Source organism: Lepisosteus platostomus, chromosome 9 (genome assembly GCF_059453375.1).
Source record: "Lepisosteus platostomus isolate fLepPlt1 chromosome 9, fLepPlt1.hap1, whole genome shotgun sequence".
NCBI classification, from domain to species: Eukaryota; Metazoa; Chordata; class Actinopteri; order Semionotiformes; family Lepisosteidae; genus Lepisosteus; species Lepisosteus platostomus.
The window spans coordinates 61542332-61567270 of record NC_142619.1 but is presented as its reverse complement, the minus strand read 5'-3'; the positions used below and the strand labels follow the sequence as shown (position 1 = coordinate 61567270).

The 24939-nt window shown below is 44.6% G+C and overlaps 1 protein-coding gene and 1 long non-coding RNA gene across 3 annotated transcripts; one reads left to right on the top strand and one right to left on the bottom strand.

Moving 5' to 3' along the window:
* Nucleotides 1-671: 671 nt before the first annotated feature.
* Nucleotides 672-24530, top strand: ttll1 (tubulin tyrosine ligase-like family, member 1). 2 transcript variants are annotated; one of them, XM_088646037.1, is made up of 10 exons: nucleotides 672-886; nucleotides 3009-3141; nucleotides 5604-5812; nucleotides 6893-7073; nucleotides 13194-13331; nucleotides 15123-15231; nucleotides 16654-16797; nucleotides 18063-18149; nucleotides 21506-21669; nucleotides 22390-24530. In XM_088646037.1, the coding sequence occupies exons 2-10, from the start codon at nucleotides 3029-3031 to the stop codon at nucleotides 22514-22516; spliced, it is 1272 nt and encodes a 423-aa protein (XP_088502163.1). In that variant the 5' UTR covers nucleotides 672-886; nucleotides 3009-3028; the 3' UTR covers nucleotides 22517-24530. The 2 variants fall into 2 exon arrangements, with proteins under 2 accessions (XP_088502163.1, XP_088502162.1); XM_088646036.1 differs by lacking the exon at nucleotides 672-886 and adding an exon at nucleotides 1902-2162.
* On the bottom strand, nucleotides 19333-21512 carry LOC148655406 (uncharacterized). Its single transcript, XR_015941271.1, has 2 exons — nucleotides 21381-21512; nucleotides 19333-20599 (listed from the first exon to the last, which is right to left on the bottom strand). It is a non-coding gene; the product is annotated as an uncharacterized LOC148655406 (long non-coding RNA).
* Nucleotides 24531-24939: the final 409 nt, after the last annotated feature.

Below are 24939 nucleotides of genomic sequence, written 5' to 3'. Positions count from 1 at the left end.
CACCCCCCAGTTCTCCACTGGCAGCCCACTGGAGCCCAGCAGGTGTGAGCCTGGTCAGTACCTGGTCCGTGCTCCAGCAGGACCTGTGCTCCAGCGCACAACAGCGGTGCCTCAGCCCTCGAGTTTCTAACGGCGTGTGCGCAAAAGAATTTCAATTTGTGCAAAGTTCCCCCCCGCGACAAAAACTTGTGCGCACCAAATAGAGTGGGTGTAAAAATTGTAAACCTGAAATTACTTTTTGTTAATATAGTCATTCTCATAGAAGCATAGAGATCCAAAAGACCAGCGACTCAGCGAGCCCAGTCATAGAGACTGAGTGTGGAGCGAGCAGGAGCAGGGAGGTACGAGAGCAGAGATATCGATGATCGAGTAGCAATAATAATGCACACAGCCAAGCGGGGCCTCTCGCAGCCAGTCTCGTGTGGTCAATTTAGCATTTTTCAATTGACGACCGTGTTTGTTTTATTATTATCATGCTTTTTGGGAATTTATTTTTTTGTGCGCAGTTCAATTTCCTCCGTGCGCTGATTTCATAACCTGTGTGTCCGCGCACACCCTCACAGCTGAGAGGGAACATTGGTCTCAGCCCTTCAGGTCAGGAATTTGAGTTACAGTGTGATGCGACCATCAGCTATATCATGAACTATTGTTCTTGTCATAAACGGCGTCCAGACCGCTCCATGGCAAAGGTCACCTCTCTAGACGTGACCTTATATTTGAGTGGGATGAGCACCAGTCATTTTGGCACAAGCAGCCACAGAGAAATCCGGGAGCCAGAAAGAAAGCTGAAGAAGAAGGGGAAGAAAGAAATGAAATTTCTAAAGGGAGTGACCTGGGGAACAAAGCTCGACAGAGACCCAAAGGGAAGAGCAAGAGGAATAATCAGGTAGTTAAGTACTGATACCTAATTGCTGGGAGTGTAAGATAGGTGGTTTTAGAAAATACAACATTACCAGGCAACTGTGAAGGTACTAGAATCACAGAACCCCGGCTCACCACAAATGGAGAAGTAACTGAGACTCCAGGAGCTGGTGTCATAACAGGATCGTTAAACAGGGCAGAAAACCAGACAAACAGCCAGTAGGCACAAAGCAGTGCTGCTTCAATTCAATGCAAGCTGTATCATCCCCTGGGGGAAATTTGTTTTCTGGCAGAGTCCAACACAACACTACAACAGAAACAAACATCCCCTACAAAGAGCTCAGCACAGCAGTGTTTCGGCAGGCTAGAGCGGTATTTGACCTTACTTGAGCATGAGATGGGAGTGGAATATTTCCTGGTCCCATTACAGTTACAGACGGTGTCTCTCAGATGGGGGCGGTCTAAATTCACAATGGAGGAGGTGTGACACACACTCTACAATGCTCTCAGCCTTCTTTACAGCTCTTATTGTGGAGGGCACTTAGGCCAATCTGAGTGATTCTGCTGCTTATTTTCACTATTGTTCCAGCCTATCACATTTAACAGAATTGGTGTTGCCGAACCAACAAGTGAGACTGTATGTTAAAGCACTAAAACACTAAATGATTGACAGACAAGTGTTAAAATGGTGACCTGAGGAAGGCTCCACGGCTGAAATTTGTATTTGTCTGTCTTAAAAAGCTGAGTCTCCTAAGAAAAAGGTTTCTGCTGGTATTTTTATTAAATAGTGCCACAAAAGTTGTTGCAACTCAGGTTTTTGTCTAGGTGCCCAGGACCACGTCTACTTATTATACTTAAACCTGCTATACTTAACACCTAATAATAATAATAATAATAATAATAATAATAATAATAATAATAATAATAATAAACAACTCGAATCAGTGAATATCACTTTCTGGCCAATGACAGACTCGCGAGGCTCGTGCGGGACACGTGGGGCACGTGGTCGTGCCGAGCGTCCCCGGTTGCTAGGCTCCTTCCCCGGAAGTGGATGCACCGGGGCCGGTGGCAGCAGGGAGTGCCCACCCACCCACCCACCCACCCACCGGCGAGAGGCAATGAAATATTGCGCTCTGACAGGATGACGGCCCGCTCGGCGCATTGGAGATGACACGCTCCTTCCCGGACCCAAGTGTCGGCTCTTGCTAGGCTCCGCTCTGCTGGGTGTAAACACTGTCTGGTCCTGTCGCGTCCTGTGACCTGTCTTCCGTAGTGCGAGCTGCACGGCCGAGGAACGGGTAATGTCCAGCCTCTGATGCTCCTGACTGGGAAAGGTGCCGGGCAGACATGCCCAGGTTCAGCGGTCGCTCCGTGCCCAGCATGTCCGCGTTGAGTGAAATAGCAAAACGTCTTTTACGTACGGCATTTACAGAACTAATCGATTATACACCTGTCAGTGCATGCTCTGGGAGACGTCTCAGTGTCGCTAGAATGCATTCTGTAATAACCATGCTTTTTTATCAGTAGTTCTCGTGTCAGATCCAGTCTGCTTAACTGCACAAAACGTCTAAATGATTTCTGGTGTTGTATTAGACACAGGCTCACCGTTTATTTACTCTGGTTCACTCTTTAAAACACACACCCATGTGGTCTGCTGGTATATTTATTCATATTCTAATGACCAAATTGATATCGACGAAGTTATTCGTCTCCTCAAGAGCACTCTCGACTCATGTCTTCGCTGTTGTGTGTTTTATTTATTTCTGCCCGAGTCTCCAAGACCCCGAGTGCAAGCCGAGTTCCCATGCAGAGGGGAACCGGACTTCATTTTCTAGCTGGCTGCTGCCAGTTCAAGCCTTATTTCCTCAGAGGGAAGCTTGTTTGAGTCTAACTCAACAATACAAACCCCAGACCAATATCGCCAACAACACAATTCAGTCCACAAGCGCTTCAGGCGATAAAGAGTTATTTGACATTGTCTGAGAGGGAGATTGCAGGGGGGACAGAAGGTTTCCATCTTGCTCTGTTTCGGTGTGTTGGGACGAAGCGCAGAGGCTGTCCTTGTCGAGTCGTCCGATGAAGGAGAAAGGCAGCCATTCCTGCAGTGATGCAAAGCGCCCGTGTCGCAATGCCCTGCCTTTCAGACGCCCGCCAGGAGAGCATCATGGCTGGGAAGGTGAAGTGGGTGACGGACATCGAGAAATCAGTGCTCATCAACAACTTCGAGAAAAGGGGATGGGTCCAGGTGTCTGAAAACGAAGACTGGAACTTCTACTGGTGGGTATCGCAGATGTCTGGCGCTATAGAGAGTGGAAATGTTCATTAATCTTTAAATCAAGCCATTTCCTTAATTAGATTTTGGAGCATGACAACATACTGTAAGAAGGGTAGCGAATAAGAGCAGGGGCTTCAGCCGAACTAGATTGTTTGGAAGTCAGGATACAGCTGGGCCGCTTGTTCCAGACTCCCACAACCCTTTGTGTAAAGAACTGCCTCTAGTACTCTTTTTGTAAGTGGTTTCCGTTTATGCTGAGAACAGTTTTTTTGTCTCCTTCGTTGCTATGTCTTGGTTTCAGAAGCATCCTGGGGTGGGCACACAGTTACGAACGCGTTAATCAAACAGAGATCCGATGATGAAGGGATTTACAGATGGAATTTATACAGAATTACAAAGTCATTTTTGCTTTCATCTTTCACTTTACAGTAATATTATTTGTATTTATATAACGAACTATTTAAATTATGAGAGTATAAATGGAAGGTTATATATGGAAATATAATTGGTAATAACACAACAGATGGCTAATAATGCACACAAAAAGATTGCTTCATCTTCTTTCACGGAATAAAATCAAATCAAAAAGGGGTCATGAATTTAATCCGGACTTGTCAGATTTTGCCAAGAAGTCTCATTCCCAACACTCATCCATTGTTCAGACGTTGGGGGTTCTTTACTGAATCTGTCTTTTTAATATACATGCCTCTCTATAGCTCTGAACCACTCTAAAATAGCTTACAGTTAATTATGTGGGACTGTTTGTGCATATGTTGCATGGATGGAAAGGCCTGTGAGTTGAAACTATGTGCCACACTCTTATTGCTGAGGACCAGCCCAACCCAGTGCTGAAAGAACACTAACAGTCCTGAGAGAAATTTAAAAAGACTTTCTGGGTTTGGAGTGAATCCTGTTGTTTAAGATTTAACGTCTGTGTTACATGAAGATGTACTGGAGCCATTATTCTAATTAAGGAGTTAAATGCATTGAATGTTTCAGTGAAACTTGCACAAGGTGATTTATTTCAGTGAAGGCCTAAAAACAGCGGGACGGCACAGACAGAGTGTTACTAACCCAGGTCAAGAATTCAGTGGAAGCTGAGCTACGAAATCAGTGGACATTGGTTTTCCTTGCACTTAATCTACACTTCAGGATGAAGTACTTAATCCAGAGCTCAGTCAGCCAGTTACCTGACAGCACGAGACTGCGACACACACACAATGCAGCCTTTCAGTCTGAGCTGCATGAGGAACCAGGAGCTGTGGTTTACAGATGGTGGTCTGGAACTGTACTGTACTGTCTATCTCATGGTGTCAGAAACGACATTAAATAATATGCTTTTTAAGTCATAACACTCTGAATGTATCCAAAAAGGGGGATTTTGGCTATTGGCTATAACACGCACACATTGCAGTGTTTCAGTCTGGACCAGGGATGACTGTACCTGGTGTGAACTATGAAAGCACTTGACCCCATTATGTTACAGCCTTGTGTTTATGGTCCATTTGGTCATCTGGAACTTGTCTCATCATGTTGTGTCTGAATCCGCATTACATGATGTACTTTTTAAGGAATAACGTATCGCAAAAAAGGTGAGTAAGGCTATTTAAAAACACTTTCTCGGGCAGTTACAGGTATTACACATGTCATAAGAGATAGTGTGTTTATTATCCCCAAAGGGAAATTTGTTTTACAGCTGCAGACATAAAGACACACACACAAAACACATAAACTTGAACTTGAGTGGGGTTATGGCCACAGGCAAAAACGAGAACTTAAACCTGCTCGTTTTTAAACGGGCAGATCTGTGTCTGCTTTCTGAGGGGAGTAATTGGAATTCATTAAACAGAGGGTGTGAAGGGTTCTCTAGGAAGGAATCTGCCTTACGCAACACTGGTAGACTTGGGGTGGGGCCCGACGATCAGCACCAGTGACTTTCTGACACAGTCCGTTAACGGAGTCCATTAACCTCCGCGCGGAGTGAAGAGCTGAACCAGACCTGTTGTTGAGTCATCCCGATGGTTCTTCTCTGCTCTTGTCAAAGAACTAGACGGATGCTCTTCGCGTTCGGTTCTTGCGCACATTCCTAAATTCTACTAATTTTAAAACGAGATCGAGGGGAGCTGAGGTGGTTTCGGATGCGAGGCTCACTGGGCAGACGCAGGACACACCGTCTGTCACCAGTCCCTCAGCTGGCCCGGGAGAGCCGGGGACCCCCCCCAAGAGGAGCTGGAGGCTGTTGCTGGGGAAAGACAGTCTGGTCGGCCCTGCGCAGCCCTTTAACACCGCGACCTCAACCAGGAGCGAGTTAGAACGTGATGATGGGGATGATGATGAAGCTGAGGATGCTCCTGCTCTGGCAGGGTGTTTTACATTAGAACACGAACGTAGTAGTGCTCAAGAGTCTAGTCTGGGTTCCCAAAGTAAATTATGGGCCACTCTCTCTTTTCCCCTTTTGTCCCAGGATGAGCGTCCAGACCATCAGGAATGTCTTCAGTGTGGACAATGGCTACCGCCTGTCAGACGACCAGATCGTCAACCATTTCCCCAACCACTACGAGCTCACCAGGAAAGACCTCATGGTCAAAAACATCAAGAGGTACAGGAAGGAGCTGGAAAAGGAAGGAAGCCCTCTCGCTGAAAAGGACGAAAATGGCAAATATGTTTACTTAGGTAAGCACACCCAGACTGGGAAAACACACGCCAGTTCTCTCTGAGGCCATGTGCGCGCAGCAGTCAAGGGGAAAGCTAACAGAAATGGTGAAGGGCTTTGCTGCATAGGCCTGGGCCAGATCGGCACACTGAGTCACACTTAATCACAAGAAAGATTACAAAAGACCTGAAGAGGAGGTCATATAGGTCATCCAGCGTGTTTAGTTGCTAGTAGCTACTATCTAGCTTGTTTGGTTGCTAGTAGCTAATTAATCTGAGGATCTTATCCAGCCAGTTTTTGAAAGAAGCCAGGGCATAGGCTTTGATAACATAGCTGGGTAGCTTTTTTTTTTTTTCAAAACTCAGCAGGCCTTTATTGAAAAAGTACCTTCTGTCCTTAGTTTTCAATGAACTTCTTTCCAGTGACCCTTTTTGTGTCTTGCGGGTTCATGTTCGGGTGCTGATCCTGAAGAAATCCATTGTCAGTGCCTTTAAAGATTAGAAATACATGAATCGGGTTCCTCTGTAGTCTTCTCAGTTCAAAATGAAAAAGATTTCGTTCTTGTAGTTTGTTAGTCCAAAGGTGTCTGGGTGCTCTTCACTCGACTGGTTCCAAAGCCGTGATATCTTTTTTTTTAAATCAAGATGGTCAATATCTTCAAGATGCACAAAATTCAAAAGGCAGTTTTATTTTATGAAAGTTTAACATAGCATGTCTTTTTTAAAATTCTATACTCTAAATTTCATTTATCAACTTTTTATTGCTCCAAAATATTGTCTGGGCTTGAAGATGACAATGATGTGTGCACATACTGTAAATACCAGAAGTCTTTCTCATAGCTTCCTCATCCTGTTCTTGTAAAGCTTTCATGAGAGCTGTGTGCACGGGTTCTTAGAAGGGACTGGGATGGCATTCCATACTTTGTCTGGGCCGTGACATTTTTGTAACGTGCTTGTTCGCTTATTTGATGCTGTATCTGGTTGCATTGGAAAAAGAATAATATATTTGCTAAAGAATGCAGCACTGTGAGGTTGTAGCAATGTGAAGTTAGCAAACATACAAGACTTTCAATTGCTGGTCTCCACTGTGTCCTTTGCTAGATTTTGTACCGGTGACTTTCATGCTCCCTGCTGACTACAACCTGTTTGTGGAGGAGTTCAGGAAAAACCCTTCCAGCACATGGATAATGAAACCTTGTGGGAAAGCCCAGGGAAAGGGCATATTCCTCATCAACAAGCTTTCCCAGATCAAGAAATGGTCACGGGACAGCAGGACCTGCACGTAAGTGTCTGGCCTGGCTTGCAGATCCAGTGTTGTTTTTTTTTCAATGTTGATTGTGACCTTTCTTTTAAAGTTGATATTTTCGATCTCGTGCCTGGGCAGTAACACAGCATTGAGCATTGCAGCTCGCCTCCAGATTGTCTACAAGTTCTGAGGCTTACATGAACAGTGCCTGTAGAAAGTCTACACACTCTTACACATTTTGTGGCCTGGCAGTCTGAAATCAAGACACATTAAGTAGAATTTCTTTATTTCTTGTATTTACACATTGTAACACAAACCCTCCAATGAAAAGGGTGGAGCGGGGGCACTGTGGCTAAGGATCTGCACCTGTGGCTGAGGAATCCTACTCCGTTGGGCCCTGAGCAAGGCCCTTCACCCCAGCTGCTCCAGGGGCGCTGTATAAAAATATGGCTGACCCTGTGCTCTGACCCCCAGCTTCTCTCTACCTATCTGTGCCTGTGTGTCTCATGGAGAGCAAGTTGGAGTATGCGAAAAGACAAATTCCTAATGTAAGAAATTGTATATGGCTAGTAAAGTGACCATCTTCTTGAAAAACAAATGCTCAGACATTCTGAAAATTAGTTACAAATGTAAACCTAAAAAAATGGTCTTGGTAAATGAACACATCCCTGAGTTAGTACCTGATGGAAGTACTGTTTTCTTGAATTGTAGCCACAATTCTGTTCGAATAGGTCTGTACCAATGTAGCTCACCAGATTTGGAAGTGTTTGCTCACTTCTCCTCACAGAACTGTTCAAGCTTAGTCAGATTGAGAGTGGACTGTTGATGGCCTGCAGCCTTCAAGCCATTCCACAGGTTTACAGTCGGCTTGAGGTTAGGTCTGACTGGGCCACATGAAGACATTTACCTTTGTGTTCTTTAGCAATTCTGCTGCTTTGGCTGTGTGCTTGGGGTCGAGTTCAGCTTTCAGCATGACCTTCCTTCCCACTTTCAGCTTCCTTGCTCCGCCCAGTTTCCCTACAGTCCTGACCAGTGCCCCGGTCACTGCTGCAGAGAAACACCGCCATAACAGAATACTGCCTCCACCTTGCTTTGCAGTAGGGTTGGTGTTCTGTGGGGGATGGGCTGTATTGGGTTTTTGTCAAATGTAACATTTTGCATTTAGCCCAAAAACATCTATTCTGGCTTCATCAGGCCGCAAAATTTAGCTTCACAATCTCCACACTGTTGTTTTTCATACCTCCAGCAAGACTCATTGTGGGCTTTTTTGAGCATTGGCTTTCTTCTTACCAAACTCTTTGTTGCCCATAGTTGACTCTCGATTATGAGAAGCACTACCCAGCAGAGGAGACCTACAGGAACAGCTGGTTTTATTCTGAAATCATCAGACTCACTACAGTTGAACACAGGTGGAGACTTATTAGCTCGTTGTGTGATTTGAAAGGCAATTGGTTCCACCAGAGCTAATTTACAATTGCTGTTCCTGAGGGGTGTGGACACTTATCTAACCCATTTTCTAGGTTTTTATTTGTAATTACTTTCCCGAATGTTGGAACACTTGTTTTTCACTTAGAGGTTCTGTTACAACGCTTAAATAAAATAAATTCTGATTTAACGTGTCTTGATTTCAAGCTATTAGGCCACAAAATATGTGAGTTTGGAATGTGGTATTAACTTTCTGTAGGCACTGTATGTTCCGTGCTAGGAACTGAGTCCTGGTAAATTCAAAAACAATACATTTCATGACATTTTTGACAATACATTTTTACCTGTTCGAGTTCAAAGTGTTTCTGATTATTGATGTCAATCAATCGATTTTTATTTTTAGAATAGCTTTTTGGTAGCAAAAGCCACTTCAAAGTGCTTTGCTAGAAGCAGTTGTAAAAAGTACAACAGAACATTTACCGGTGACAGACAAAGTATAGTTAGATTTCAGAGTTACAGTCTGGGAAAATGATTAACCAGAGACAAAGAAAATGTTTATAGGCCAACGTTTTACAAGAAACAATGCAATGCAAAACAAGATTACAGCTCTGAAATCTCAATAGTTTAACTCTGAAATCAGTAGTTAGAGAACGAGGTGGTTATGTAAAAATTGTTGCCACTTGTTCAAGAAGTATGTTGTATAATTGTATTGTATGTCTTTAATTGTATGAACTCACCGAACCGAATTTGATGCAACTAATGTTTATGGCAATAAAGTATTGAATTGAAGTAAGAATAAAGGAAGGACAGAGGCAATAGCTGTGCCTTCAGTGTCTGTATAGGCTAGAGGCCTCTCTCTACCGTAACTGCAAGAGCTAGACTGCTGGTGTTACAGCTGCATTTAATCCCTTGGGCATTGGAGGCAGGTCCAGATCACTACAGCTGGAAGTCAGCAGAACCAGCACACTGCAGAGGGTGTTTGGTCCACTTGTTTCCACTCGGAGGTCTGTGGTTTTGGACCATCTGCAGCCTCTTGGTGCAGACAGAAGTCCAGTAAAGAGGGTGTGGTATAGAACAGCCTTGGTGCGGGAGAGAAAACGCCATATCGGAGAATACCGGCAGCTGCAATAGGTTTGGATGCACCCTTGTAGCTTCTCAGTGGTGGTAGAAGGTAGAGTGTTTGTGTGGAGGGTTATGTAAGGCCACTGGTGTCTGCTGATGTGGGATGACATCAGCTGATAGTGTCTGAACCGCAGGTGGAAACTGGAAACCTGAACGTGCGCTCGAGCTGTAATCGCTGGGTAGCCTCCAGCCTATTTGCATTGTGTTTGTCTCTTTCGCACCTGGCCAACCTTTGTTCAGCTACTGCACAGCAGAAGACAAGGTCCCCGTCTGTGGAAATCGGCGGCGTCTAGATTACACTGTGTGCTGGTGAGCCACGCCCAGGACCCTGCACTGAGCTCGTGCAGACACCAGGGAAAACGGCTGTCCTTCGCTCTGCAAGTGGCCAGAACTTCCATGTCGACTTGTTCTTGTTGGAGAACTGGAGTTTCGGAACTTTAACCTAAAGTAGTGAAAGGAGTGAAAGAACTGAAGTTTTTTGTAAAAGCAAGGGGAATTTCACCTTTTCTAAAACTTGGTGATTTACATATTGCAAAGTGTATGTGGTTTAAAGTATGTATATTAGGATGCTGTTAATTCTTGATTTTATTTTAAGCAGGTTAATTAAAATAGTCTTACAGTAGATCTTTAAATTCCACCCTAAACCACCTCTCAGTCCACATGTGGTCATAGCCTTATCAACCACGGCAAAAAAGCCAGTGGCCTCAACACAATTTACCACTTTGTTTTACTTAGTTGTTTTGCATCTATTTATTCTTATTTTACTCTACAAAAGTTAAGAACACAGAAAGATAAGATAAGATCACTTTATTAGCCATATACAATTTCTTGCCTTAGGAATTTGCTCTCCCTGCGACACACAGACACACAGATGGGGAGAGAGTGCTTCCCCAGGTAAGCCTCCATGCCTCAGGCACCCCTGCTGGCACGGCTTCTGCATCTGAAAATGAGTACGAACTGGTGCCAGTTTGACTCAAACAGGCTTTTGCAGTGCCTCACGTAAATCAAAACTAAAAACTAAAGGTGTTTTGTCTACTGCTGGGCTAATGAGCTTAATTAAGTTAAGTTTCCAATCCATTCCGTTCCACAGTTTCGCTGCAGCCATCTTCCTGATTATGCAGTGCAGTGGTTCTCAATCCGAATCCTGGTTTAGCCCCGCATCTGCTGGTTTTCGCTCTGACTGGGCCTTTCATCACCAGTGTTGATCGGTGCCTGTACTTGATGTGATCACCGGTTTAGAGTTTTTTCTGTACTCAGTCCTTAATTTCAAATACCCTAGTAAAAGTGCAACAACATCTTTTCCAACATTTCCAACATCTTCAGCGCACAGAACTTCCAGTCTCTCCTGAGCTACAAAGGAACAAGTAAAGGTTTATTCCTTTCTTCTCTTTTCAGCAGGGAATAAACCTTTACTTGTTCCTTTGTAGCCTGTGCATGCTGACGTAGCTCCCTACTTGAAACTCTTCTGAGCTTGCTAATTATGAATTTGCTGCCTTATTTCTGACTCAACAGCTGTTAATATGTGATCAGTGGATGAACAGACACAGATGGGGATAACAATGTATCCATCATCTCCGGCTCTGTGTTCCTGTTTTTTCATGTGTTTTTCATTCAGCTCAAGTCTAGTCCGTTGTATTTCCCCTAGCACACCTGTATGAGGGCAGGCCTGAAACTGGCTCGTGAACTGGGGGTTCCTTAAATAGAAAATTGAAATAAAGTAGCCTGTGATTCAGAACTTGTCTGGACCAAAACCGAAAGACGCAGGGGTGACCCAGGAGCAAGGCTGGGATCCTCTGTTTTGAGGCATTTATCAAACTAAGGTTTGAGTCCAATAAAAAAGCCTAAACCAAACAGCTAAGCAATCACTGGCATCAGTTAGCACTGGAACAACAACCAACAGGCACAGGTTTGAGAACCACAGATTTTATTGCGTAACCAGCAAGATTCATAAAGCTCTGAGCAGCTATATTGTCAAGCTAGGCTTGATTATGTGTACATCCAAGATCTACACTAGTTTGTAGACTAGAAGGCTGTACTGAAACATAACAGAATGTGTTGATCAGCTGGGCACCCAACCTGTTAGTGGTGCTGGACTGGTTTTTGTTTGGGACTGTTATTTTTTTTTGACAAATTCCAGGAAGGAAAGGGTTGAGGTTAAGCAAAATATTTTAACTGATATTTTTAAAGGCCTTTTCCTGTGTATAACATCCCCTTTTCGTTATCTTTCGCAAGCAAGTTAATTTCGGGTGTGAATGACATTGCTCGGGCTATTTTGGAAGCCTAAATACTGCGCAGCTAGGAAACCTTCAGAGGAGCTGGGGGTAATGTCTGCTGTCAGGTAGCTAGACACCAACCTCAGTTCAGACTGGCAGCTTCATTACTGTTAACATTCATAAGAGCTAAGATTCCTGGCTTTGATTAATTGAAAATGAAAGCTTTTTTAAAATTTTACACTTGGGGTTTAGCTGAGAACTGTGGAGACGTGGGGCTGTTCCTTCAGTGCTTCTTCACCTTTCCTGCCAGGCATTGCTGAACTGAGAAGAGACTTTTGTTAATCTGAGAGCTTCAGTGCTGGTGTGTGTTGGTTGCAAGGGAGCAAGCAAAGGCTAATTCCACACAGAAAAGTAGAAAGGAGAAACTGTGTGTCAGTTTTTTAATAGTGTCTATCGGATGATGTTGCTGTCGGGGAGGGTGTCGTACTGTCCAAACGTGGTTCTGTGGAGAGGCAGGAGGCAGGTCTGCAGCTTCACAGAGGCAGAGGGTTTATTGCCCTTTTAGTTACAGAGGAAGGTGCTATTTGCCAGGGAGAGATAAGGAGAGAGAGGGCAGGTGGAGAGGAAGGAGGAGTACAGTCTTCCATAATGCTCTACACTGTGCAAAGCAGGCAAGCATTAAGGGGGACCCCCTCAATATGGGGTACAGTGGGGAGGAGAAGCTGCAGCTCCAGGTCAGGGGGGCAGTGGGACAGTCCATAACTCTGGGGGGGTGGGGGGAGCGGAACACACTGGGGGCAATGCCTACATTCCTACCGTCCACGTGTGGTTTTACTGTATAAACGATGCTTTAATGTCACGAGAGGGGGAAAAACCCGATGGTGTCAGATGTGAGGAGATGGGCGTGGGGCCGGGGATTGGCAGTAGAGCTCTGTCCTCCAGCGCAGCACCGCCGTGGCGGAACAGGGGAAGGAGTCCTGCTCATGCGTGCAGCGCCTGCAGTTACAGCTGCAGAGTCCAGCTCGACGCCAGCCAGGCAGCCCTGCGCTCTAGACAAGACTGCCTGGGGTGATCGAAACCTGTACATGAGGGGTGGGGGGGATTTTGTGCTCTTGGTTCTCGGAATGATATGGCATTAACCCGCTGAACTACCGTTTCCTGGGCCTTACCGTTGGTTACTTTGTTACGCTGCAGGGCAGTGACGTGTCCCAGTAGGGTGCGAGTCCTGCGGGGGGGGGTTTAAGGTGCTCTGCCCGTGTTTGTTGATAAATATTGATAAGGCCCGTGCTAGTGCCCATATATGTCCCGCTGTGCCTGGAAGGTGTGGCCTCCTCATCTCTGGGATGTGAGCCGGGGAAGATCTCTCTTCTTAGGCGGCTGCCTTTTCTGCTTTTAGGTTTGTGGCGCCATCTAGTGGCAAGGAGGCGTATGTCATCTCTCTCTACATCGACAACCCCCTGCTCATCGGTGGGAAGAAATTCGACCTGCGCCTGTATGTGCTGGTGACCACCTACCGCCCCCTGAAGTGCTACATGTGAGTATTGCGAGGGAGCGATGCTGGCCCCTGCCACCCGGAGCGGCAGACTTGACTGTCTGTGCCTAAACACTCAGAACTGCAGAACTGCAATGGTGCTCTTCTGTACAAGTTAGGAAGACGAAGAACACGTGTCCAAGCAATGGGTCGGTTAAACCAGCAACGTCCCAGTGAAGGGGGCACTGGTCCCAGAGGGGCGAGGGATCTTTGGATGTTTATTGCAAATGATCTCTGATTTCCTTGACTGGACACACCACCGTGCTGAACTGATCACAGTTAAATCGTTCCAGGCCCTTAGGAGCTGATGATTTAAACCTGTTGGACTGGGGCTCTCCAGGGCCAGGGCTGGAGACGGTACAGTGTTGCAGGATGAGCACAAACTAGTGATAGTGCATATTGCCTACTGTGCAGCTGATAGAAAATTATCAACACTAAATGCACTGATCAGTTTGCTGTCAGCAAGCTCACTCCAGAGCCTCTTTATTGACCACACAGTTAGGGGACAGTATGGACCCTCGCCCAGGTCTCTCATCCTGACCCGTTTCCAGCTGTTGGTTGGATGAAGCCTGGCTGTTCATAGCTTCTTCACCTCGCCTTTCAGCAGAGCCTCCCCTGCTCCTCCATCAAATCCCACATGAAACCAGATTTTCTTTGGTAAAAACCAGTAATTTATGAAAAATCTCATAATTTAATCTACTCTGGTTTTATGCTGTCACGGGGTTATCAGTAATAACAGATATCTCAATGAAATCGTTCAGTTAGAACTCTCAAATAATTTGACTAGAGAATTTTATTTACCTGAATTCCTATTGATTTTTGCGGTGTGAGTATTTTGGGGGCATCTGAAGACTTGATCTGGTGAATGTCCTTGCCTTGATTGCTGGAGATGACCTTAAATCTGTCTGTATCCTGTTCCGCTAATGAAAACATGGGATCCCAGTGTCTGCTGGCATCTCGGGGAGACCTTCGTCTGTCCTCCAGACGAGACATAAACACTGGTGTTAAACCACAGGAGAGATCTGTCTTTAGACCAAGAGTCTCCAATCCTGGAAGTTGAGTCCTGCTAACAGGAGGGGTTTTTAGGTCAATTAAATAAAATACAATTTTAAATTCTATAAAGCTTCATGTCTGTGAGGGTAAGTTAAGGCTTAATTTGACCACTACAGTGCTTCTTGTCAAGTCTGAATCTGTGCTTGATTTTAAGAGAACTGGAAGCCTCAAGTTCTGGATGTGGAGACTCCTGACTCCTGGTTTCGAATGACTGCAAGTACAGCTTGTTTGCCCACATCCTGCACAGCCATTGTCTTAACGAAAGTGAACACAGAAACAGTCACACAGAGACAGCGATTGTTCAGTTTATTAGCTCAACTGAACAACATCCCTGAAAACTCATCAATTTTGTTTTACCACCTTACCGATATGTGTGTGGGACCATGAAGAGTTCTGCGTGGTTGTAGCGCTTCGGGGTTCACGTGGGTATGCGCCCTCACCGCTGCCGCCTCAGGTCGGCCCCCCACTGTCGGGGACTCGAACCCGGGTCTCCGGCGTCACTCAACAGGGACCCAGCCAGTTGAGCTAAAGGGAAATCTCCCGTCAGGCCGACGGCTGCAGTCCCAGCTGTTCACAGGGAAGGGTGGTGACGTCACCGCGCTGGTAAGCCGCCTCGCACAACCTGCAATGGTGGCCGTATGCGTTACACGTGGTACTGTATTTATTGGACAGTGTGATATTTTAAAACCAACAGATTTATCCATGAAAGAAGTTATACATTTAATTTGTTTTCCGTTTTAGGTATAAACTGGGATTTTGCCGATTCTGTACTGTGAAGTATACTCCAAGCACCAGTGAGCTGGACAATATGTTTGTGCACCTCACGAATGTAGCAATACAGAAACATGGGGTAAGTTGCAACAGGGAGAGAAGAGGAAATGAGCAGATAAAGAAATCTGCCTCGTGTGTGTAGCTGAGGATATTGTTATGTATGTGAGGGCAAACTGGACTGTGCTCCTCCAGGTTGAGCAGGAGTAGCATTTATAAAGCTTTGCACTAGTTATGGGTACTAGCCAGTACAGCTACAACAGTGTAAAGCAAGTGCCACACAAAAGCAAATACGTATAATATTATATAATATATAATAATTATGTATTAAATACCATAAAAATAGCAGCATGTACGGGTTGCGTGTGTCCAGTAATGTAGCCACCCAGTTTGTATGTTTACAGTGAATTAGTGCATCAAGTGAATATCACTTTCAGATTAAAACGTGAATATGATTAGTCAAGAATAATGTGCTGTAAGAGTTAACAAAGCATGCAGTTTGGTCCTGAGAGGTCTCAGGTGTCTGCACAGACAAGTAGGGCTCTTGAAACATCTAAACATGAAGATTAAACATTTCACTGACACTATGCGACTCGACACTGACTATAGGACTATAAAGATATGGAACCAAAAGAACTTGTCAGGCTGAATGGCCTCTAATTTGCAACCTTTTAGATGTTTGATGTCTTGAATGGGTGCAGTACTGTCCATACTGCCCATAGCGAGAGGTTCCGATTTCTGTGGGTATTTCACCCACAAGTGAGCAAGAGTGGAGAATGAGCAGGAGTGGAGAAGGTGGGAGGGACTGTAGGGAGAGATACGAGATTGAAGGCAGGTAAGAACAGATTGTCTGAGACAGGGAGGTGAGGAGTAGTGTTTTCGATCTGATGCACACGGCAGTAAGGAACCAGTGGAGGAACTGGAGTAAAAGAAACAAAGTGAGAAAAGACAAGATAAGCAGCTCTGGATGGGTCAGCAGGGGTGCCAGGCAGGAGGCAGTTCCAGTATCCCAGGCAGGACAGTGGATTTGGTAAGGAAGGGCAAACTCTGCAGGTGTTGTTCAATAAGAAGCTTGGGGGAGGTGCCGAAGGAGAAACATGTTGAGGACGAGAGAGAGGGGTGTGTCAGGAGTGACGATGAGCTTCTTCGCAGAGGAGGGGGAGGGTGCTGCAGACACGGGGGAGCTCGGAATTGAGCACTGCTTTGTCTTTCACACCTCATGACACCAGTGGTCACTGTAGGGCAGCAGACCACCTCAGCTCTGCTGTGTCGGCTCATGGCTGCCGCTCACCTGAGCGGGCCTGAGGCCGAGATGCTCCTCCTGATCCAACGCTGGACTCACAGCTGCGTCAGTGATTAAGCTGTCCAGGCCCTGAGCATGCTTGATGGTCGGCGTCACATTCTTCCCTTTGAAAGCCGAGTTTTAGTGTTTACCAAACGTACTGTAATGTTCCCCCATTGAGGCCAAGGAGTTCTGCTTTTGAATGTCAGATCTCCCTCTTAGGACGATTACAATCACATTCACGGTGGGAAGTGGACGGTCAGTAACTTGCGACTTTACCTGGAGAGCACCCGTGGTAAGGAGGTGACCGACAAGCTGTTTGATGATATCCACTGGATAATGATGCAGTCGCTCAAGGCTATAGCGGTAAGCACACATTTTCCTGTTAGTCTCTTTCATTCAAGGTTAGTGCTTATCAAACTTCTTTACCTGCCCGGGAGCAACTGACTATACCCTACCTTAACCAGACATACTGTGCTGTGAACCCCTTAGGATTTTCACATATTTCGCATGTTTGAAAACCAAAATGTTATGAGGTATTAACATAAGTCCTAGTAATTGATAAAGTTAACATGACGAAATAAATGACGCACAGCATAGTGATCTCTTAACATTTATCCCCGAGTGATGCAACAGTCAGTATCCATATGTTACTCCCTTGAGCAGCAATGACTAAATGTCTCCTGTCACCGTTCGGGTTTTAAGGAATTTTGGCCTGTTGCTCCTCAAAGAGCTCCTTCTGGTCTGTGCCATTTGAGGGCTGCCTTGCTTGCTTCGGGTCCTGCTTACAACCTCTCGATGGGGTTAAGTCTGGACTTTGAGCAGGCCATTGTAAAACATAATTTTGAATGTCATTAGCTCTTTTTCTGAGGTCTTCAGACCTTTCCTCAGATCACGGCATGAGACTTGATACCACACACCTGTATGGTGAAGATGAAATTCATTTTTTATTTTTATGCAAGGTGGGGCCTCCATATTCAACCTCCAAGATCTACCTCATTATTTAAACATTCTAATTACTTAAATGAAACAGGGGTTCACTTACTTTTTCACTCCCCCTGTACCTTAATTACTCATTTTTTGTTTAATTCATACATCGGTTCATTTAAAGAGACATGGTATTGGTTACAGTATACTCTATTTGATATTTACATAATTCAAGAAGGCTATTATGGGAAATACTATGACATTTCGATATTTGGGGGAGTCAAAATGCTTTTCTCGGTAGTGTACACCATCCATCTGAATGTACAAAGGCATTTAAAATACAATAGGGAGGAATTGTATGGGGTGTCTAAATTATTCATGCAAATTATATTGCCTTTGGGGATGACATGTTATGCTATTGTTGAATATCTCACAGGCAGTTTTTAAGGAATTGGCTCAATTAAAAGTTGTGTTCTGCATTTGATATTTTGCGAATGTGAATAAAGTACAAGTCAAAGTTAAAAAAAAAACTTCTTCCAAATAATAACTAAAAAATCCTTACATGCAGTGTTCTTGTCTTATGTTGTTATCCTGGGCATTCACAGTAGAATATTCATTTTGAAGGCTCTGTATCTTCAATAATTAAGATATTATTATGTGCCTCTAGATTATAACCTGTTCTTATTACCTCTTGTCCTCTGCAGCCTGTAATGAACAATGACAAGCACTGCTTTGAGTGTTACGGTTATGACATCATCATTGATGATAAACTCAAGCCTTGGCTGATTGAGGTAAGTGCTCCATTCTTGACTTATGGTTAAAGTAAAGCTTTTCTGCCACTTCAAAACGCAAGGAATGTAAGAATTTTTCTGTATTTTGCAGTGATCGTGTAACGTTTGTACAGTTTCAGTTGTAGCCGTTGTATCTGGTTGACAGTGAGTAGGAGTGGTTTAGGGTTAGGGCCGACAGTATGTAGGGTTGGTTTTTGCATTAAAACCTGTACAGCTGCTGCTGTCAAACCTGACCTCATCAAACTGAGGGAGTGTGTGTAGCAGGGTCTCCTGTTCGCTGTGCAGCAAGATGGCAGGCTAATTGAAGGCAGTGGTTAGGGCTCTGGGTCACATGGGGTGTTGCTGTTGCCCCCTTGAACAAGGTACTTTCCTCAAATTATTATGGTGCTGTGGAGGAATGGCTGGGGCACTGGGAGGTTGTTGTAACCTTGATAAAGCACCTTAATTCTGATTTTTACAATAGAATGTGTAGCTCTATACAAGTACGTTTCATTGGATGCGTTGTCTGACCGGAAGGTTTTACGGGGAGTGATCAGGTCAGCCCAGTCCATCGCTGGGGTACAGCTCCCCTCTATTTCAGATATTTTTTACAACTCGCTGCCTCGGGAAGACTGGACGTATCGCTAAGGACACCAGTCATCCTGGTTCCTCACTTTTCTTCCCCCTTCCCTCTGGTGAGCGCTATAGGAGCGCAACGGCACGAACTTCCGAATTCAGAGACGGTTTCTTCCCACAAACTGCCAGATTACTGAACTCTGCCCCTATCACTGGCTCACACTGGTGTTTTTTTCCAAGATGTATGTTATTTACCTTGTCGTTGCTGCTGCTGTTCTGTGTTTATGTTTGTGGTGTTTCCTTAATGGCTTTGTATTCTTCGTATTGGCGCACACATGCAAATACGCATTTCATTGCACTTGTGCATCTGACAATAAACTGAACTGAACTACTCATACTGCTTACAAATAAACTTGGCTGATACAGGAAAATGCTGGTATAAACCTTCTCTTTTCAATTATAACCTAGTGAGGCACACAGAGGTGAGACTATTAGGGAACTGTGTTCATAATGTGGCGTTCTCTGAAGTGTACTTCCAGACTGTAGAGGTAGAGTCTAAAACCCATCTTTGAATGAAACAAACACGGCAGCAGACTTTGAAGGAAACAAACACAGGTGGGCAAACACCTAGCAGGAGGTGTTTAATGTAAACAAGGGCACAGTATTACATGCAGGTAGCAAAAACATGAACTATAGACACGCAATGGGAATCACTGCGCTTGAAGACGCTGTGTACAAAAAAGACTGAGGTGTTGATGCTGATGCATTATTTACGTTTTTAAACAATGTGGGGAAGCAAAACAAAATGGAAACAAAATGTAAGGATATATTGTTAAATTGTAGAATTTAAATTAAATAACATTTGGTTAAAATTGTGCAATGCACTAGAAAGATGTAATTTAGAATATTGTATGAAATTCTAACCATAATATGAAATTGATATTTCATTAAAGTCTTGAATGCTCAGGCTGAATACGTCTAAGGGTGTGGTAAGTTTCTAGATATTTGGAGATTGCTTACGGACTTTAATTTTCAAGTTCTCCCACAGATTCTCATTAAGGTCACATTAGGATTAAAGTCAGGACTGTGGCCTCATTATTATTACTTCATTATTTTTAACGCTGATGTAGCTTTGGCCTTTTCTCATCCCATTTTCAGGTCTGAAGCAGGTTTTCCTTTAAGTTTTGTCAGTGTTTTGCTCTCTCTGTGTTCCCATCTGTCTTGACACTCTGTCCAGTCGCTGCTGATGAGAAGCAGAACTATAACATACTGCTGCCATATTGTGTGGAGTAAGTTGTGTATATACTGTACAAAATATTAATTGCTACTTCCAAACTGTACCATGAGTGCAAACCTTAAAGCAATTAAAGGTGAAAACTCTGCCAGGGTTGAATATATTTGCAAGGACGTGTCAATGTATTTTAGGTCCTTTTCAAATTACAACTAAAAGCTACCCTGGACAAAGAGGCTGCTTCCCTCCGGTATTGTGTTTGGGATCCAGCTTCATTATTAGGACTCTCTTCGCGGCTGGGGTGTGTTTGCTCAAAGACAGGAGGTCTGAACAATATCTTGTTTGACAAAGAGCTGATGAATGCAGAGCTGGAGGCATCTGATTAAACGGAGACATTAATCACTAGTCTTATGGGGAAAAATAGTGCTGGCTGCCATGGTGCCTGGGGAGAGCTGGCACTGGAAGTGACTGCAGAGCTCAGGCTGGATGGTCGGCAGGAAAGCTCTTGTGTGGAGGAACAAGAGGAGGCCCTTCTACTTAGTTTAAAGTGCACTTTCCTCTAAATGTCACCCGTCTGATGCAGAAGAGGTCCGCTGGGTTGTCAGTGCCTTTGAGGATTCTGGATACTGGAATCAGGTCCCCTGTTACTCTTCTGTGTTCTGCACTAAAAAGATTCAGCCTGTTAGTTGAAGATATTTGGGCACAGGAATGAAAACACAGGAAAGGTGACAGTCAGCCCATCTAACCCATTTAAGTAGCGAGACGTTAATTGATCCAAGGATTTCATTCAGCTGTTTCTTTAAATAATCTTGAGTGTTGGCTTCAAGAACATGCCTGGGTAAATGTCAGTAAGCCTGGTCTCCTTCCCCTGGGCTGAGTTCAGTCAATTTTAACATCACATCCCTTAATTTAAATCCTGTCACCCTGTAGCCCGTTTCATTCAGATCTCAGAAGTTTAGCAAAGCTGCGCCAGGTCAGTATTAAGGAAAACCTAAGCTGCTGCTATTGCTAGTGCTGGTGGACCAGTTGGTGGCGCTCTCCCTTCTGTATTTGCCATTCATGCTGCTATTGGTGTCAACCTTCAGTATCATTTTAAACTTATGTCCTACTTGGTAATTTTAAAAAAGATCCCATGGCACTGTCAGTAGGAGTATGGGTGTTAACCGTGTATTCCTTACTAAATTCCACTCTGCACTTTCACAATAGGGCCTCACTTATGTCCCAGATTAATTCAATTGGTGAAGCAGTTTCTCACTTCTTCACCTCATCTGTTGTGTTGTGGTGTGGGGCTGTTGGTGCAGGTGGGTGCTGCATATTGGTGGAGGATGAAGAGAGTCCTTCTCTTGTACCACGTACTGTACAGTATAAAGCCTTTTTGGGATTTTTTAATAAAATAAATGCGCTAGTAAGGCCTCATTTAAAATATCATGTACTATCTTGGTTACCACGTTATAAAGAAGATATTGCTGCTCTGGAGTCTGTCCAGAGAAGAACAGCTGCAGCAGATGCATTCTGGGACTTCAGGGTTCTTCTGTTCTTCTGTCTGACAGAGCCCTTTTTCTCAACGCAGGTCAACGCTTCCCCTTCGCTGACATCAAGCACAGCCAACGACCGGATCCTGAAGTACAACCTGATGAACGACACGCTCAACATCGTCACCCCGAATGGAGAAATCCCAGACTGCAGGTGGAATCGCAGTCCGCAGAAGGAAGCTCTTGGAAACTACGAACTGTTGTAAGTGTTGGTCAGAATGTTTTGGTTATCATCATGTGTAGGAGGCAGGCTGAGACACGAGGCAGTGGTAGGTGAAAGCCCTTTGCAGCCATGTGCTTCTGGTCTCCGGCTGCGACTCGATTAAATCAACACTTTGAGCCTCTCAACACACTGCTTAATGGCTTCTTTCTGTTTGCTACTGGCTCCTAACATGCACCCACGTGGAAAGCAGGCATGTTGCATGAGGTCTGGAATTTGCCATTGCAGGGTTGAAAGTGTGTTTTAAACCAGACCTGAATGCCTTTATGACCTCTAAGCCGGTTCACCATAGTTTTCTCACCACAGAAAAGGTCAAGGCTTCTACAGGTCTGGGAAGAGAGGCCTTGTCCAGATCAGTGGACACTCATTAATGCCTCATGCTCTAATCCCAAGAGTGAAACTTTAAAAGTTTAAACATTTAAACTTCAAAAGAATTAAGCGAGGAGTGCCTCAGGAAATGCAATGCTCGTAATTGCTTTTCAATCTGTTGGAAGAGCAAATATTTCAGTGTTGCTAAGTAAGAGTGGCACTTTACCTGGTTTTTTTAGAATGATAAAAAAAAGTTTAAACGTTGACATTGCTAAATTACCTTTATGTAGGCATTTTTGGAATTTATCTTTGATAATCCGAGATGTTCAGCTATCGAAGCCTGAAACTCTGCTACCCTTTCTCGTGCTCTAATGACTGCAATCTGCGTGTCAGGTATGATGAGGAGCTGGCACAGAGCGAGAACGCAGACCGCGACCTCAGGAGCCGGTCTGGACAGTCTCTGGGATCCAAAGGCGGCAGGGCAAGCAGCATGAGGCCAGGGCCTGCCACGTGGAAGTGACAGATCGCATCTGGGAAACAAGGCGCCCGCCTGCCCGCCTGCCGCTTCTTCTGGGATGAAGAGGAGGAAATGCAGATCGCAGTAACTTCCAAAGAGGGCCGTGTTTACGTGGCTTTCTCTATAATAACAAACTGTTTTGGGTTCACTTATTCACTTGTTTCTGCCACACTGAAAAGGCAGAGATGACCTCAGTCTGACAGGGCAGTTAGTTATTAGTGCATGAAGAGCATGAGTCCAGACCAATTACTTTCTGCATCACATACTGTACTCTGGGTTAACTGCAGCTGCATTTTTAAGTATGTGGAACTGAAACACTAATGAACACCATTTTTCCTACCCATTTATATATGTTTGCACAGATGGCAAAATGTTATTGTTTTGAAAATAATAACAAAGTTATTTTTCTGTTCAGTACTTACGTCTGCTGTATTGAGAAGTCGCTCTATCACAGGTTCAACTGTTACTAAAAGACAGGTGTATAGTTCAGCTTGAACAATGTGGCAGCAATGTGTATTACTTGGACAATACAGGACTGTGTTTGACATTAAGGGTAACATAAATTCAGACTATTGGAAAGGCAGAAAAAAATTAAAGCAGATTTAAAAGGCTAGGGTGCACCATGATAGATTTTGGTGGACGCTGATGCATGAACTAATTTTGTCTCAGTGCGCCGTTAGTCAGTTCCTCATTTTTGTTTTCTTTGTTTTCAAGGCCTTGGCCTTTGCTATTGTACCGAAATGGGTTTGTTTAGGAGTTTTATCTCTCCAAAAGGAAGAGGGTTATTTTAAGAGCCAAGCCAAGGCCGTGCCAGTCTGTTACAGGAATGATGGCGAGAGCCTTGTGCTCCTAGAGGACTGGAAGCACAGTGACTTTCTGCCACTTCTGGCTTGTGGCATTCTGTACAGCGCGCAGGAGTCTGGGCATCGTATCCCATTGAAAGAGCTCTAAGCAAAGGCAGGAGAAGTGCTACATTTCCACGAAAAGGGGAGCTTTTATTTAGTGGTGGAGACCGTGTGGGGGAAGAGCCGTGAGTGCACACACGACTACATGAAGGAAGTAGCTCCTGCCTGAAGCCCACGCTCTCTGAAGCGTAGACTCGGAATGAGTCCAGGTGGGGAGCTGCGTCGGCATGCATAGGCTCCAGAGGACCAAGTAATAGGTTTCTTCCCTGCTGAGAAGAGAAGAAAACGCAAAGTTGTGGCTGTGGAGCCTTCACACCTGAAGAAGACACCACAGCCGAAACGCTGCGTTTTCTTTCGACTCGGAATGAGGTTGCAGGGTTCTCTAAGGCCTCTCCAGATCGCGTATGTAACGCAGCTCTGTTCCATAATAACGGACCGGTGGCATAATCCTGCGGCCGTGTGTTCGAAGACGATCTTCCTTTAACGTTCCCCCCCCCATGTTTTCGTTTAACTTGTGACCCGCCGGCTTTACAAACATCCAGCATTTGTTCTTAAAATGCATTAGCAGGTTATCGGGGTGTCATTGGGGTCCCCATGGTGGTCAGTAGAACTCATGAATCTGGTCTGTGAATTTAGGGCATTATTCAAAGAGAGCATTGTTGACAGAGTCACCCCCACCCCCACTGAACCCAACGTGCACTATGGGAACCATACATGAGCCCTGCTGTCCAGACGTCCGCGGGCCTGTGAACTTATTTCCTGTGTAATACTGAATATCTGAATATGTATGGTTGTCCGATATGCAATATGCAAAACCTTTAATACTTTTCTACTTCTGGTGCTTTCTTTGTCTTAACTTATTTTTATTAATAAACTGTTGAACAATAACGTTATTCTAGGACCGAAATGGTCACCTTTTGTATTGTGTGGGGAAAAAAACAGGTGAGGAGATAACAGTGTTATTTCTGTTGGCTGGCTTAATTTTACAGTGATACGACACAGCATTGCTCTAATTCATTATTAGGGTGCACAGTATTCGCTGAAGAATTCCTGTAATAGTGATTTTGTTTTCCCTTTCATACGATTAAATCAGAGTAAAATGAAAAAAAAAACCCCGCATACATGATGTGGTCTATGTGTCTCTTATTAAGACGTGCTGTGCTTCAATTTGTACTCGTTCGTCTGTATGAATATAAAGTCCTGGTATCTCTGAAATGTAATCTGAGCTAGTCCAGAAATCCCTTAGCTAGCTCAGAGATCTAATTCTGAGTTGTCAGGGTCATCCCTAAAATAGTACGCTTCTTCTATCTGCTGTCCGGGATGGTTTTAATTTTAAAACGTCCCAGTCTTGGGGAATGCCCGTGTGCGGGGATCTCAACCTGTTCTATACAGTAAACGAAACCCAACCACCGCAACCGATATGCGGAAGTTAAAAAGTCGGGGGGAAATGGGAAATGCCGGCGTGATTGTACTTTCAATTCTCCTTTGTAAGTATTGGTTCGAATTGAAACGTCGAGTTAC

What these genes read in the sequence shown, in the direction of transcription:
- ttll1 (XM_088646037.1), top strand. Translation starts at nt 3,029, where the DNA reads ATGGCTGGGAAGGTGAAGTGGGTGACGGACATCGAGAAATCAGTGCTC. An exon ending in GAAGACTGGAACTTCTACTG is followed by an intron (nt 3,142 to 5,603) that starts GTGGGTATCGCA and finishes CTTTTGTCCCAG; the next exon opens with GATGAGCGTCCAGACCATCA. An exon ending in CTTGGAAACTACGAACTGTT is followed by an intron (nt 21,670 to 22,389) that starts GTAAGTGTTGGT and finishes TCTGCGTGTCAG; the next exon opens with GTATGATGAGGAGCTGGCAC.